Genomic DNA, 17,404 nt, shown 5'->3' with positions numbered 1-17,404 from the left:
TGAACAAGTGAAAATAAATTTCAGAGTCAGGGGAAAAATACCGGCAACAAGTTTAATTACTTGTCAATGAATAATAACTGCATTCAGACAATTTAGGATTGAGCTTCTTTTAAATTAAAAAAAAGTAGATGGGCTTCCCTGGTGGTGCAGTGGTTGAGAGTCCGCCTGCCGATGCAGGGGACACGGGTTCATGCCCTGGTCTGGGAGGATCCCACATGCCGCGGAGCAGCTAGGCCCGTGAGCCATGGCCACTGAGCCCGTGCGTCCGGAGCCTGTGCCCCGCAACGGGAGAGGCCACAACAGTGAGAGGCCCGCGTACCGCAAAAAAAGAAAAAAAAAAAAAAAGTAGAAATCCTTGTTATTTTAAAGTCTTTAAAGAAAAGTCTTTGTTTGTTTAAGGATTACCTATGCTAATTAAGTGGTATTGATTTTGGTTACCTTATCAGCACACAGTCCTCTGCCTATTAGGTCATTGTGTGGACTGGTTTGATTTTAGCCAGATTATCCACTGAGTACATATACAAAGCGGGGAACTTTACATTAAAGAAACACTCGGAATGGGTTTTCAGCTGTGTCGACAAGGGGTGACTTCTATCCAGGCCCTTTGTGGCTGAGTTGCACAAAGAGAGTATGTAACATTGACAGAATGCAATCCCAGGCACTCTTCCAAGTATTCTATCTGCATGATTTCATTCAATACTGACAGCAACGCTCTTAAGGTGGCTATTAATATTATTATCTTTATTTATTTATTTTACAGAAGAGGAAACTAGGGTGTACAGACGTTAACTTGCACGATGTCACGCGGACAGAGGGAGGTGCACCAGGATTCAAACGCACAGTTTGACTCCTGAGCCTGCAAACGTCTCTATTTTGCTATTCTGTCTCATCTGTCAGTGCACTAGTCCATTAGTACACTACTACGATTCACAGAACTTCATGTCTGTAACAACTGTGGCTAAACGATGGATGTGCTTCGTGTGGCTGAAGATCCTAATGCCACTGACAAGCGCCGCTCTCAGCGCGCAGGTGGGAGCTGGACAGGTCCTGTCTCCTAGGTAATGACTGAAGCACAGGCGGCCGATAAAGCACCCTTCTCCCCAGACCCAGAGGGCTGATGTCATTTCCTTCGTCTGGGCGGTTGCACCAGTGACACGGAGGGTTGTAGGGCGGTGTTAGGTACCCGAGAGACCTGCAGCGCCCTATGTCACTTCCTCCCAGAGACGCTGTTTCCTAGCAACACCTTCCCACTTCCGTTCTTAGTACAGCCTCCTCGCTTACTGCAGAGTTGATCTCTGAGAGCAGCCAGGCGCAGGCCCAGGAGAGGGGGCCAACAGCTGGTTCCTCCAGTCGTGGGGAGACATCCGCAGGAATTCAGAGTGAGTACAGACCGCGGGACTTGAGGGTTGTGGAGAATCGGGGCAGAGGCGGCGCTCGGCTGTGCACGTACCTGGCTAGTGGCGGGTGCATGGTCGGCCACACGGGGCAGAGCGGGCAGGGACAGGGCGCCACCTGGCCGGGTCGTAGCAGTCCCCCTCCCCGCTCTGCTGAGGGCGGCGGGGAGAGTGAGCAGCCTCCTCCTGGAGCACTGGAAACGTCCACAGGACCAATTAACAGAGATTTTAATGCAGTTCATCGCAGAAGCTTCTTTTTGTTTTATCTAATAGTATTTCAATACTTGTGAGAGGGAAGAGTGGCTGGAAAAATATCACTATTTACGATCTTTTCCTTTCCTTTTGTAAACTTAAAAAAAAAGTTATGTTCTTAGTTATGTACACTAAGTCCCCTACCTATGAACCTTCAAGTTGCGAACTTTAAAAGATGCGAACCTGCATTCTCATGTCCAATCACGTACGTTAGTTCACGTGTATGGTGTACACTGTCACGTGTGTGCATCCTCTACAAGTGGTTGTGCTTTTGTGTACTTTACTGTACAGTACTTTATAGGGCACAGTAGTTCAGTATCTTTATTTCAAGCCCAGGATCCCCGGAAGCAAGAAGGTAGATAGAATTGAAAGCAGCCAGGAAGCAGAACATGTGCCATCAACGTCAGGCATGAGTGAAATTGCAGCCTGCCCTCCATCTCCTATTGCTGACAATCCTTCAACTCTACCATCTCCCACCTCCTCTCCCTCCTCCAGTCAGTAACTCTTCTTGCCTGTTCACTTGATGCCGACCTCTGTATGCTAGTTGTTGTACTGTACTACTGTTGGGTACCTAGGCTAAATTTGTTGGAATTATGAACAAATTGGACTTATAAACACAATCTTGGAATGGAACTCATTGGTATGTAGGGGACTTCTGTACTTCAGGGGTCCCCAACCCCAGGCCGCAGACCCCTGATAGGAACCAGGAACCGGACCGCACAGCAGTGGTTGAACGGCGGGCGAGTGAGTGAAGCTTCATCTGCCGACCCCCATAGCTCCCCATCACTTGTATTACCGCCCGAACAATTCCCCCCACCCACCATCTGTGGAAAAATTGTCTTCCACGAAACTGGTCCCTGGTGCCAGAAATGTTGGGGAACGTTGTTGTACTTTATGCTGACAATCGTCTTCTTTGTAGCCTTTTAAATAAGTATGGCTGTTTTGTAGGCTATATTATACTTTTTGAATGGAAGAGAGGTGAAAAAGTTTCTATTTTAATTGGCAACAACCTATTGCACTCATTATTTAAATGAGTGCAATAATTGTAAAACTTATTTAGGATAATAAAATAGTTGTAGAAATATTTTTGGATAACTATAGTTTTAATTATATTTTTCTGAAAACAAGTTTGTTAGTAGAATTTTCTTTTTCTTTACAAGAGCTCTGTTTATTACTCTGCTACTTAACAGTGAAGATATAGCTCAATGTTCATATGATGCTTTTCTGGTTTTAGTTTGGCTTTGGGGGCAGGGAGGGAGTACTAAATGTAGTAATGGAAATTCTCAAGCATGCAGAAAAGTTTGGTTTTTTATATATTTCAGCCACCATCAGAGGTTGAATTATCCCTATCATTTGTTAGCCATTTTATAAAATTAGAAAATTAAAATAAACACTATGTCTGATAAAGTTTTTAACACAACTTTGGCATATACAAAGAGTCCAAAAGTCACCAAAAGAACTACTTTCCAGGTAAAGTATTTTTATTTTGAATGATTTTACCAGGTAAACACTGTATTAGGAATATTGGACTTGAAAATGCTTCTATTCAATACAACAGTCCTATGTAAAGCTGGAGTAAATCTATGTTTCTTTTGAAATTTTGCAGATGATTGTATTTGGGCTCCAGTATTACCAACTCTTCTGTGTGGCTTTAAGACTACCAAACTAAACTCAATACTAGGTTCTTACTATATTAAAAAGTTAAATTAGCTTTTAAAAATTGAATAGCAGCTTCTAATTGCCATTTTCGTATAAAAATTGTTTTTTTTCCCCTGGTGTAGCATTATAACATTTAGGCTTTCTCTGTCCAGTCACTACAATTTTGAACTCAGCCTCTAAATTTGCAGTATTGATTACATCTGTTAACAGCAATATGCTGAAAAAAAAAGATCATAAAGAATACCAATTTCTTCCATAATGCCAAATTATAATGAACCCTGTCTAAATTGAGTCCTTCAATTAATTTGCTTGGTGTTGTCTGTCTTCTTTAATTTAACCCAAAGCTCCATGAGGAAAGGAATTGTCTGTGATGTTCTGCATTGAGTCTTAGGGGTTAGGTGCATGGCATAAGGTAAGCTTTCAGTGAATATCTGTTAAATGAATGAAACTTAAGTTTTAAGGCAGTTATTAATCAAGCATTATTTGTTTAAAGAATGAATTCAATATATGAGACCTCCACATTTGGGTAGAAATTGATTTTAATTATCTCATTTCAGGATGAACTAATAAAAGCAATTACAGCTCGCTCAGCCAGACAAAGAAGTTTTGAGTACTCAGATGACTTTGACAGTGATGAGATTGGTATGTGAGAACATGGGAAAGTAAACCACTTTCCTTCTTTTTGCTTCTTTAGTTGGGTTTAGCCCAACTCTGCAAAACAATCACTATGTTAAAATAATACCTATGAATTCACAGGTTTTAGATCTCCAACTTTTCTTTTTTTTGTTTTGTTTTTTTGTGGTACGTGGGCCTCTCACTGTTGTGGCCTCTCTCATTGTGGAGCACAGGCTCAGCGATCATAGCTCACGGACCTAGCTGCTCCGCGGCATGTGGGATCTTCCCAGACTGGGGCACGCACCCGTGTCCTCTGCATCAGCAGGCCGGCTTTCAACCACTGTGCCACCAGGGAAGCCCTCCAACTTTTTAATGAGTAAAACGCCACTCTTAATTTTAAAGAAGTTGTATGATAGTCCTTGTTTTTTTTCTAAATGTGTGTTAGTGGTAAACCACATTGGAGATAACAAGTTCATCTTTAAGGTCAACCCTATGAGGTAATAACTAGGGCCCATAGAACTAAACTTTGTGCACGTTAGGATCACTTTTATAATGCTTTTTTATAAATCAAGGGTTTTTTGGCTGTGAAAGGGAATCAGTTTAAAAAACCCAGTATATCAGTACTGTATGGTTAATTTGGTTTCTTTTGATTATGTAAAATATTAATATTTTACATTTCAGGATAAACATACAAAATTATAAACTTGAAATTCAGTGTTTTATACTTTCAGTGAATAACTCTCAATGCTCTCTGTAAAAGTAATCAGAACAATAGTTAAATCATTGCTTTATGGTTCAGTTAGCATTCTTTATTATTCTTCTCATAGTAAAATCTAATATTGTGGCATGGATGGAATTGCAGTTCCAAAATTTTTATGAAAAAACATTATTAGCCAATTCTTCCATTTACAAATATTGTTGATTTTATGAAGTTTTTGAAAAAATATAGAAAAGCTTTAGAGTCCAAAATCTAATTTAAATGTCCATGGCTGATTATTACTTTGAAGAACTTTTGAAGGACTTTTCTCAGAGCAAGCACAGTGCTTGGCTTGACAAACTATTCATACTTGATAAGTAAGTTTTGAATAAATTAATGAAACTGAAATTTTTATTTTACAAATGCCAATAAAACACGCCAAAGTTAGCTGTTTTGTAGGGCTGCAAATCTATTCACAGTTGTAAATTCATTTCCAGTCTTTAAGGTAATCTTTTGGATTGATGTAATCTTCAAAACTTTAAAATATACTATTGAAAATATTTTTGTCTTCTATTTTTCAGTTTCCTTACGTGATTTTTCTGACACCTCAGTAGATGAAAATTCAGTTAAGAAAATGATTAATGATTTTCATATATCAGATGATGAAGAAAAGAATTCTCCAAAACTGTCTTTTTTGAAAACCAAGAAATCAGTCAATGATGTGAGGAAAGATGAGCCAGTCGTCTCTATCAAAAATGATGAGATGGCACCTGATGGTTGTAAAAGCATGATTGTAAATCCCTTATCTGAATCTCAAAATAAACAACAAGAAACTGAAAAAGAGAAAATTAAAATGGCAACGAAACCTATCTTCCAATCAAAAGCGCATCTTCAGGTAATTTGTTAGGTTACTGTAATTGCATTTCTTTAAAATTTATTTTAAGATAATCAGTCACAAAATACTTTTATATGGTAGCTAAGAGATTCTTTAAAATTTTTATTTATTTATTTATTATTTATATTTGGCTGTGTTGGGTCTTCGTTGCCACTCGCAGGCTTCAGTAGTTGTGCTGCATGGGTTCAGTAGCTGTGGCTCATGCGTTCTAGAGCACAGGCTCAGTAGTTGTGGTGCATGTGCTTAGTTGCTCCGTGGCATGTGGGATCTTCCCAGACCAGGGATCAAACCCGTGTCCCCCACATTGGCAGGCGGATTCTTAACCACTGCATATGGTGGCTACTAGCTATTTAAGAAAAAAAAAACAGACTTAACTTTTCCATATTACAGATATAAATAAAAATAATAGAACCATAGAGAAAAAACATAATTCTGATGTCCAGTTGTACATTCAGTATTGTATCTCTGCTAGTGCCTGATAGCTGGCCGAAGTACCTTCAGTCATCCACAGCTGTGGCTCCAAAGCTCCTGGGTCCAGCCTTGCTTAGGCCTGTGAGCTCCAATTTTGTTTTTAGCAGTGGAACTACAATGGAATCCTTTCTAATCCATCTCACACTCCACACATCAGGGTTATAGCAGCATTGGAGCTAGTCCTTAAAAAAATCATTTCCATACAGCCATTTGCCAGAATATTTGTTTGGCATTTGTATATTTGAAGGGGGTAGTGGGGGGAGGTGTTGTTGCTGTCATTGTTTAAGCCTCCAGACTTTCCTTAAGAAAAAAGAATCTCCATTTGGTTTCTCTGTTCCCCAGGAAAATCCACTAAAACTCAATTTTCTGTGGAGATGTTCCTGGTGTGATTACAGTAGTTTCTCCACAGTTCTACTGAGCTCTGTGCATAGTGCAGCAGAGATGGAGTGAAGCAGGCACCAACTGCTGTGACATCCCCTGGGCTGTCATGCAGAAACAAGGGCATAGAAGTTTAAGGATTTGGAGTCTTCCAGTCTTTTTCTGTTCTATAGAAAAAAAATAGTAGTTGATGCTAACCTTCACAAAAACCTCTTTCCTTCATATCATCATTAAATATGGTACTGGTAAGTATTTCATACTTTATATAATAGCACTGGTAACCTTAGGCAAAGCTATATTTCAGACACTCCTTTTTCCACCCCCACAATTCCATCCACTTTCAAATGAGGAGAAGATATGAGCAAGCAGGGATACTAGGGGAAAAGCTACTGCAAGTTAATTATGTGTGACCTCAGCCGTAGGGTAAGCCTCACTATCTTCATGAGGAGGGGGAGGAAACCTGCTCTCCTTTCCTACAGAATTGTTTTAAGAATCTACTGAAGTATGTCTCAAACTATAAACTTCTACAAAAGTGTAAGCACAAGGCTTAATGAAACAGAATTAACTTGCTAAAATGTACCTTCCCAGTGTACTGAGTAAAATCAAAAATGGATAGAAGGGAAATGTAATCAAACAGTGAATAATCCATTACATCACCATTTCCCAAAGTATTTTCCACAGTTTGTTCATTGGTATTGAGGGGAAAACACAGAGTTATAGGAATTTTAAACCAACTTCTTTATGAACTTCTTGGAACTGTTAATAAAGACATATGCACGGGGAATCTTCAAGAAAGAGTATGCAGTGTTTCCTAGTCTTAGTTGAGTTTAGAAACTTATTTTTATGGATTATGTTTATTCTATTTGTCCTGATTCTAAAAAGCTTTTCATTAGGTTAATAAGAAAATGTGAACATATTATAGAAGCTAAAAATTAGTCTGATATAGATAGAAGTATATAATTAGAACTTTATGGTAGATAATCAGCAATAATCCACCCATTTAATACCTTTTTGAAAACCTGTGACAGGTCTTCCCTGGTGGCGCAGTGGTTGAGAGTCCGCCTGCTGATGCAGGGGACATGGGTTCATGCCCCAGTTCGGGAAGATCCCACATGCCGCGGAGCGGCTGGGCCCGTGAGCCATGGCCGCTGAGCCTGTGTGTCCGGAGCCTGTTCTCCGCAACAGAAGAGGCCACAACAGTGAGAGGCCCGTGTACAGCAAAAAAAAAAAAAAAAAAAAAAAAAAAAAAAAAAAAAAAAAAAAAACAAAACCTGTGACAAATTAAAATGAATGGAGATATACTGTATTTTGACCACAAGATAGCTCAGGATCCTAAATGTGCAATACTGTGTTTTTAAACAATCATTAACCATTTGCAATTAAGTATATGTAGGATAAAATAAATTTACCAAAACAAGTAATCATTTACACTTGATTGTAAAATAAAACATTTTGATAATGTATAGATGTATTTTTTTTCTGAAAACTTGATGATGCTTCTGGAAGTGGAATTTTGGTATAAAATATATTAAAATCATTATTCCTAGGTTATTCAAGTTGAAGAAAAATGTTGAGGTTGCTGGTTAGTGCCTGGCATGTAGAATTCATTAAGTATTTGAATGTATAAATGAATAAATGAATAATTCATTCTTTAAAGAAGGAAAGTGGTTAATGAACTTGGCTTTATCCTTCTCTAAATTTTTAGACTTTTTTTTCTTATAGAGTTTAGAACTTAATATTTTTAATGTGGTGAGATATTGCTGAGTATCACTTAATCCTTTATAAAAATATTAGAACCTGAAGTTTCCTTTGTTCTTGCTTGTCTGCTGTAACTAGTACAATAATCAAACTCTTTCACTTTTATCAGGTAATGGTCACATTGGTAGTGATTGTAGAAAGTAATTTTTACAGGTTATGCTGTTTTTATTTTAACTTTAAAGCAGGAGAACCTTGACTCCATTAGCATTGGAGTCTGGGTGCTCCTGCTTTAATCCCACAAACTAGAGTTTATGACTATGGGCACATGACCTCTTTGTTCCTCATTTTATTTACCTGTAAAATGGAGACAATAGTTGAACCACCACTAGGGGTTTGAGGCAATTAAATTGAGTTCATGTATTTGAAGTGCTTAGAGCAATCTTGGCATAAATTAAGTACTCTATAAATGCTTTTACTATTCATTTTATTATTCAGCATTTGTTCATAAGCAGATCATTTTATTTATCCCACATATTTATTGTGGGTACAATATGTTTCACTGTTACAAGCACTGTGATAGTAGTTATCACTGCGGCATTACAAAGACCTAGTACCAATCCTCCAATACTGTCTTAGTCCGTTCGGTCTGCTGTAACTGAATACCACAGACTGGGTGGATTATAACCAACAGAAACCTGTTTCTTACAGTTCTGGAGGCTGGAAGTCTGAAATCACAGGGCTCACATGGTTGGCTAGGGCCCTCTTCCGGAATGCAGGACTTCTCATTGTATCTTTATGTGGTGGAAAGGGCAAAGGAACTTTGTAGAGCATTGTGTTAAGGGAATTAATCCCATTCATGAAGAATCAACCCTCATGACTTAATCACCTCCCAAAGGCCTCACCTCCTAACATGTCACTTTTGGGGTTAAGATTTCAACATAAGAATTGGGTGGGGACACAAACATTCAGACCATAGCAAAGACTTTACAATTTGGTGGGAAGGTGTATAAAAGGTATAGTAAGAACACAGGAAATTGGGCATCTAAATTTACCTGAGGGCATTAGGGAAGGCTTCCTAGAGGAGCTGGTGTTAATAGATATAACAGACAAATAATAGTACCTGTAGTCACGACTCTCAGATGCAAATGACCCAATTCAAACATCAGTGGAAACAGTCTATCCCTGTGTTGAGCATGGAGGTCAGAAGTCCTTGCTTTAGGTGTGATTAAGTGTAGAGAATCGGTATTTCTATATCATCAGGATTCTCTCTTTTTACTTTTGTCCTCCCTCCCTGACCCTCTCATTATTTCCTCCTGCACTGTCACTGCCCCATTTACTCCATCCCCTGGTCCATTTTTCTGTCATTTGGTTTCTTTGTCTCAGACAGCCCTTCACTTGGCAGCAGAGAATGCCACTAGTGGTCTCTAAATCACATCCTTCCAGCTCCATGGCCTTAAAGGCATATCCACCAACTCCAAGTAGAAAAATCCTTACCTCCTGACTGCCTGCTGTGGTCAGGGGAAATGAAGTTTCTGTGATAAGCTTCACAGGAAGGAGGGGGCTGCATCACGTGCCCATCATTCTCACTGAGGTATGGAGGAGATATTTATTAACCCACCAGAATCACATGGATAGAAAGGAGGAGAGGATACCCAAAAAGAAAGCAGGAGTGGTGGACAAACCAGAACAGGAAATGTCTATATAATCATTGATATTCATTGAGCACTTCCCATGTGTCAGACACTGTGTTGTGTGCTTTGTATGTATTATCTTACTCAAGTCCCATGAGCACTTTAGCAAATCTTAGCTAATTCTACCTATAGGAAAACTGGGGTGTGTGACAGTTATCTGATTCATGTAAGTTTACAATGCTAATAAGTGTCAGACCAAGATTCAAATATGAAATATCAGAAATAGGCAACCCATACAGAGAGTGTGTAGAATGGTGGTTATGAGGGGCTGGAGGGAGAGAGAAATGGGAGTTGCTAGTCAACAGATGTAAAGTTTCAGTTATGCAAGATGAATAAGTTCTAGAGCTCTGCCTTATGGCATTGTGCCTTTAGTTAATAATACTGTAATGTGCACTTGAAAATTTGTTAAAAGGGTGGATCTCCTATTAAGTGTTCTTACCACAATAAAAAAAAATGACTCAAAACCAGGCATTATACAATATTCTGCTTAAACTGAGGTTCCACATACAGGCAAACATTTGTCAGGAGGAGAAACAGGAAGTGGACATCCTAGACAGAGGGAAAGCTTGGGTGGCAAGCTCTGGTGTCAGGAGGGATGAGGCACAGCTGCAGAAGGACAGTGAGCCCAGCATTTCAGGACAGATTAATAAGTGGGTGTGTGAGTGATAAGGCAGCACAGGTAGCCAGGGACAAAACCATGAAACATTTTATATTGTTCAGAGGCAATGAGCTTTTTATTCTGTAAGACTGGCTGATGGGGAGCCATTGAAAAATTTTGTGGAGAGGAGTGATGTGACCTGATTTGTGTTTTATAAGTATCACTGAGGCAGTAATCTAGGCAAGAGTAGATGAGGAACTGAGAGTGGGGATGTAGAATGTGGGGTAATTGAGAGAGAAATTTAGCAAGTAGAATGGATAGGGTATTGTGATTCTTTGGATTTTGTGGGAGGAATCTAGGATGACTCTTGGATTTTGGACTGGACATTTGACCAGAGTTTAGGACATACATAAAATTGGCAATGAAACATTTATAGCAGTTCCAATTACGTATGTTTGTAGAATCTTCTAGCAGGATTTATAACTCCACTTATAGATAAAAAGGATAAAGGTATTCATTAGTTCAGTTTTGAAGTTTCATCACAAAAATACATTGGTAGAACAATGGAGAGATGGATATGTATAACAGGTAAAATTTAGGGAAAAATTCATGTAAAATGTTTCTTATCATGTTTTGAGGGCTGGAAGTATACCAGCATTAGACTGTTGTTTTAAACTTAGAAGTAATGAAATAGCAACTGAGATATTTTAATAACTGCTGGAGAGGTTTTATGGACTCAGAGAACAGCAGCTCACAAGTTATCCAGTTGTCTGTTCCTCCTTCCAGGGACATTTAGCTCTTCTACTCCCTGTACTGACATCATCTTTATACTTGTAACAGCACTTACCTTTGTCTTATAATTTTATTTGTTTAGAATCGTCTCCTTTCCCAACCTCTAAAATCCTTGGACAGGGCCATTGCCAGTGTCTTGATTCTGAGGTCCATTAATGTGAGTGATGTGTGTGGGGCCTGGCAGCAGATACTCAATAAAGGTTTGATGGATGAACTGCCTCATTTTATAAAGGCTGAAACTCAGGCAGTTTGCTTTTGTTTGTTAATTTTTTTTTAATACTATGAGAGTTGATGGGTTAACTACTCACAAAAGTGAAGTATATTAGTTACTTCCAGGATGACAGCCATTAAAAAAATTTATTTGGTTATGAACTATCGCCTCCTTGTACTTTCTGGAGTTCTGTGTAGAGAAGGGTGTGGGCTTCTTCTACACTCTCCAGGATAGAAAACCAAGGTCCTTGGGCACAGGAGGGAAGTGTGGTGGCACCTGCAGTGTGGGAGAAGCCATGGCCATTTAAAAAATGTATTTTTTTAGTGTATTAAATTGTATTTAATGTATTAAAACATTGTATTTTTCTGCAGAAAATAACAGCAGCCTTGAAGCAGACAACCACTTTAAGCCTTCACCTCGGCCAAGGAGCATGTTGAAAAAGCACAGCCACAGGGAGGAGAAAGACAGGCTAGGAGAAGACAAAGACACTGCCCTCCATGAAGAATTAGAGGCACATTCTGCGCCATCGTTCCTCCCAAGGCTGAATGGCAGACAACCAGAAACTGAGGAAAATGTATTCTCTGAAAACCTTGACCCTGAGGTTTGCACTACTGCTAAACTGTGTTTCTAATTCAGGTTTTTGCATCTGATTATGAGAGAAAGAATATTTGTGTGTGTGCGTGCATGTGTGTGTGTTTTACATGATTTCTTCAGCAATTGATAAGGAAATAATTTTAACTTTTTAAAAATATATTTTATTGGATCTAAAACTCAATTGCAAGATATAGCAAAAATACAGCATTATTTTATGTACTGCTAAGAAAGAAGAAAACTGCTAAACTGTAACATACGATGCATCCAATTTCAGACAAAGTAAAATGTGAAAAAAACTGTTGCCTTTTTGAATCTATGCAACACTTTAATTGCAAGAGTTTTTATTTACATATCTTTGAAATGTATAATTTATGGCCAGCGTCATTTTATTCATTTGGTTTTAATCACTCAACAAATGTATATTGAGTGTTCACGGCACAGTCCTATATTTTTGGGGATATACCAGAAAGGATGTAGATATGATCCTTCAGGACTTCATCAGGAGTTTACTGTGTATTGTTTTTAGGGAAGAACACTTGGCCACCTGTCTTTACATTTCACTATGGTTAGAGAAGTTCCACCTCACATTTCAGAAGGGATAAGTATGGGAAGAACATTCATCCTCCACCATCTGCTTGAGCAGATCAGAGAAAAGGGACTAAACAGTACTGGCTAAGCTTCTTTCTTCTTCTCCTGACTCCTCTGTGCTACTGATGTGAGAAAAGATCTGCTCCCTGGGAGGTGGTACAAAAGCAGACAGAGGAAGTCCTTTGTATCACAACAAAACAGATGAATCTCTCCAATTCAGGTCAGAAGTATGAGCACAGAAGGCTCTGATTCCACTCATTCTGTAGGTTAGCTTTACCAGAAAAGCTGGCAATTTGATATAAATCTGCCTGACTTCAATGTGCTATGTCCTAATTTGTTCTGAAAATCAGGTGAAGAGGGGGTGTTATCAAAACCAAACAATTATTTTATGTTTAATAAATTCATCTGGCCAAGTGGATATTGTGTTAGTTCACTGTAGTTGCTGTAACAAATTGCCACAAACTAGATGACTTAAAACAACAGAAGTTCTCTCAGTTCTGGAGGTCAGAAGTCCAATATCAGGGTGTGGACAGGGTCATGTTCCCTCTGAAGGCTCTAGGGAAGAATCCTTCTTTGCTTCTTCCAGCTTCTGGTGGTTGTCAGAAATCTTTGGTGGTCCTTTGCTTGTAGCTGCATCACTCCAGTCCTTGCCTCCATCAACCCATGGTCTTCTTCCCTGGGTCTCTGTGTCTCCCCTCACTTTTCTCTAAAAAAAAAAAACACCAGTCATTTGATTTAGGGTCCTCCCTACTCCAGTAGGTTCTCATCTTAACTAATTCCATCAGCAAACACCTTATTTTCAAATAAGATCATGTTCAGAGATTTGGGATAGACATGAATTTTGAGGGAACACTATTCAAACTGGTAGTGATACCTAACTTTAATTGCTCTTTGTGCTGTATTCTATATTCCTTGATTTAAAAAAAAGTATTTCTAATGTTTTTAAAGTAACATTATATTATGACAGAAAATTTAATTGAAAAATATCTACCCATAATCCCACCACCTAATAACAACTATATTCATTATTCTTACTCCCCTTTTGGGCTGTTTTCCTATACTTGTTTTTATATTTGTCATCTTAACATTCACAATGTTTTGTATCATGCTTTTTTGTTTAATCTCTTAACATTAGGTCATGAAGTGTTTCCATGTTGCTGGGTGATCTTGAGACTATGTTCACCTTAATGACTATAACATAGCCCATATTGTAGAGATATTATCTTTGTTGGGTATATTAGATACTTCTGTTTTTAATAGTCTAAATTTTACTTATTCCTCAATATAAAATTTTCCTGACCATGCTCTGAATCTTCTTTAAGCCCACATTTTCAGGGATTTCCCATTTATTTTTTATCCAACCCTTCTCTCTCCTATGTCTATAATCTTTGGCTCTGGAAGAGTCTATTTTCATCCACATTCAACTATGCTGAAGCCTCTTTAACTTTGTATAAGCTTTCACATGACACTGTACCTCTCTCCCTATTGCCTTACATTCCTGCAAATGTCACAGCTGGGTATCGAAAGGGTGACATTTTCTTTCTTGCTACAACCTCACTTCCCACCTTTCCTTTGTGTGTGCATGTGTGTGTGTGTATGATTATATATCTCTATGTTTATATGTTAAATTAACTCATTATTCCTAGGATAAAATCTAGTCAATCATTGTAGACCATTTCTGTGTGGGATTTGATTTTTTAATATTTTGTTAAGATTTCTACATCAATATTTATGGAGGTTGTCTATAATTTTTTCCTCATAATGTTATCAGGTGTGCGTAGCATATGAGTTGGGGAGTGTCTCTTCCTCCTTTATTTTCTAAAAGTTTGTTTGGTATGAAACCAAAAGTTTAGTGTCATTTTCCCCTTAATTGAGAGAATTCACCAGTGAAATTATCTGGGCCTAGAATTTTCTTTGTGGAGAGGTCTTTGACACTTTGATTTTTTTTTTTTTTTGGCAAATATTTGGTATCCAGATTTTCTCATCAGTTTGGTAATTTATGTCTATTTAGAAATTTGTCCACTTTATCTGAGATGTTGAATTTATAAAGTTGTTTGTGATATTCCCATATCCTTTTGATGACAGTAAAATTATCATGACATTCCATCTTTCATTTCTAATATGTAGTTTATGTTTTCTGTCTTTCTTGTTAAATTTTGATAGGCATTGCTCAGTTTTGTTAAAACTTTCCTAAGAACCAGTGTTGGCTTTGTTAGCTTCCTCTGTTGTTTGTTTCCAATTTCATTGATTTTCACTCTTTATTATTTCTTTCTTGTATTTTCTTTGGGTTTAATTTGCTTACCTTTAAGTTAGAAAATGTGTCCATTCATTTTAAGCTTTTCATCCTTTCTGTCAAAACCTTTGAAAACTATAAATTTTCCTCTAATGCACTGATTAGCAGCACTCAATTTTTTTGATGCCATTTATTTTCATTATCATTCCTTTAAATATATTTTCTAATTTCCTTGTGATCTCTTTTTTGACCAAATGGTTATTTTATGGTGAATGATTTTATTTCCACATATTTAGATCTTCTCTAGATATATTCTTGCATAAATTTATAATTTTATTTTATTATGATCAAAGAATATATCTTATATGAATTCACATTTTTTAAAGTTGTTGAGATTTTTTTCATGGCCCAGACTAAGTGTGTCTTGTGAAAGTTTCATTTGTGTTAACAAAGAATGTGTGTTCTGCAGGTGTTAGATATAACGTTTTGTAATTTCAGTTTGGTCAAGATGGTTGGTAGTGTCATTCAGATCTTCTCCATTCTTACTGAATTTTTGTCTAGTTGATTTACCATGTACTAAATAGAGTGTGTTAAAATCTCCAGTTATGTTTGTGAATTTCTCTGTACTTCCTTTTTTTCTGTCAGCATTCCATGACTCTGTAATTAGACACATACACATTCATCATTATTAGTTCTTGACCCTATTTAGCATTATGAAATTTTTGTATCTCTGGTAATGCTTCATATCTTGCAGTTTGTTTTGCCTGATACTTCAACATTTCAGTATTTGCATGGTATAACTTTTTCCATCATTTTCTTTCAAACAATTTTTTTTTATTTTTCTTTAAATGACTCTTGTAATAGCAGTTTGGTATTACTTTTTTATCAAGTCTGACAATCTGCTTTTTAATTGCAATCTACTTATGAATTCATTATTCTGTTTATGAGTGTTTAGTCCATATACTTTTTTAAAATAAATTTATTTATTTTATTTTTGGCTGCATTGGGTCTTCGTTGCTGTGAATGGGCTTTCTCTAGTTATGGCCAGTGGGGGGCTACCTTTTGTTGTGTTGTGCGGGCTTCTCATTGTGGTGGCTTCTCTTGTTGTGGAGCATGGGCTCTATGTACACAGGCTTCAGTAATTGTGGCTCTCAGGCTCAGCAGTTGCGGCTCACGGGTTCTAGAGTGCAGGCTCAGTAGTTGTGGCCCATGGGCTTAGTTGCTCCATGGCATGTGGGATCTTCCCACACCAGGACTTGAACCCGTGTCCCCTGCATTGGCAGGTGGATTCTTAACCAATCCTCCACCAGGTAAATCCAGTCCATATACATTTAATGTAAGTACACTTAGGGCCAATTTGTTGCTGTTTGTTTTCTATTTATTTTATCTATTTTTAAAAAATTAAAGTTGTTGTTCCTCTATAACTTCTTTCTTGACTTTTTATTCAGAGTTAATCACATAGGTTTTAGTTTTCCATTAGTTTTCTGTTGCCTTTTGACTATACCTATTCACATTATATTTTTAGTAGTTGTCTTATGGATTAAAAGATGCATCTATAAATGATCAGAGTACAGTTGACACTGTATTGTTTCACATTTAAAATAGAAACCTTATCACAGTATAGTTCCATATACTCCCTCATCCATCATGCTGTTGATGTCATGTATATTACACCTACATATGATATAATTTCCACAACACACAGTTATAACTTTTCTTTAAAGAGCTTTTTAAACTTTTTGTCTTAGACTTTTAAAGAACTAAAAGAGGAAAAGAATAAACATTTATAGTTTTCTTAGATATATATACCATTTCTAGGGATCTTCATTTCTTCCTATAGATCCAGATTACCTTCTAGTGTTATTTCCCTTCAATCTTAAGAACTAATTTTTGCATTTCTTGGTTTACCAGTGATGGATTCTCTCGTCTTTGCTTATCTAAAACATATTCACTTTATCTTCATTTTTGAAGGACAGCTTAGTTGAATATACACTTCTTGGCTGACAGTTTCCTTCCTATCCTCAGCTCTTTATAGGTTTCCATTGTTCCTGGCCTCTATTATTTCTGTTAGGAAATCAGCAAAAATTTATTTTGCTATCCTCATTATACAATGTTTCGTTTTTTTCTGGCAGCTTTCAGAATTATTTTCAAGATTTAATCTTTTTTCTTAGAATTACAGCAATTTGACTATGAAGTACCTAGGTGTGGTTTTCTTTATATTTATTCTGCTTGGGTTTTGTTGAGATTTCAGGATTTGTAAACTGATAATTTCCATGCAGATGGGAAGTTAAATTTTTTTCTCTGTTTTATTTTCCTTCCTCTTGTTTTAATTACATGCACACTGAAATTTTTGATATGTCTCACTGATCTCTAAATTTCTTTCATGCTTATTTAATCTTTTTTTCCTTTGTTTTTTTAGATTGAATAAGCTGTATTGTTCTGTCTTCAAGTTCACTGCCTTTTTCTACCATTCCTGATCTGCTGTTCAGTCTATCAGTGATTTTTTTTAAATTTCAGTAGTGTTCAACTCTAGAATTTCCATTGGTATTTTTTGTATTTTCTGTATCTAATAATAAGATACCCCATCTATTCAGCCACTATGTATATATTTCCTCCTAAGTGCTTGAAAATATTTATA

The 17,404-nt window shown here is 37.3% G+C and overlaps 1 protein-coding gene across 1 annotated transcript in view; it reads left to right on the top strand.

Annotated features, from left to right (window-relative positions):
- The first annotated feature begins 3,041 nt into the window (after positions 1–3,041).
- LOC132498917 (microtubule-associated protein 9-like) overlaps positions 3,042–17,404 on the top strand; it is a 34,700-nt gene continuing 20,337 nt past the window's right edge. Inside the window, 5 exon segments of the mRNA XM_060113166.1 lie at positions 3,042–3,116; positions 3,863–3,947; positions 5,199–5,483; positions 5,486–5,512; positions 11,723–11,952. Coding sequence (XP_059969149.1) covers positions 3,042–3,116; positions 3,863–3,947; positions 5,199–5,483; positions 5,486–5,512; positions 11,723–11,952 — 702 coding nt within the window.

Source organism: Mesoplodon densirostris, chromosome 1, assembly GCF_025265405.1.
Source record: "Mesoplodon densirostris isolate mMesDen1 chromosome 1, mMesDen1 primary haplotype, whole genome shotgun sequence".
Lineage (NCBI taxonomy): Eukaryota > Metazoa > Chordata > Mammalia > Artiodactyla > Ziphiidae > Mesoplodon > Mesoplodon densirostris.
This window is presented reverse-complemented; position numbering and strand designations above follow the sequence as displayed.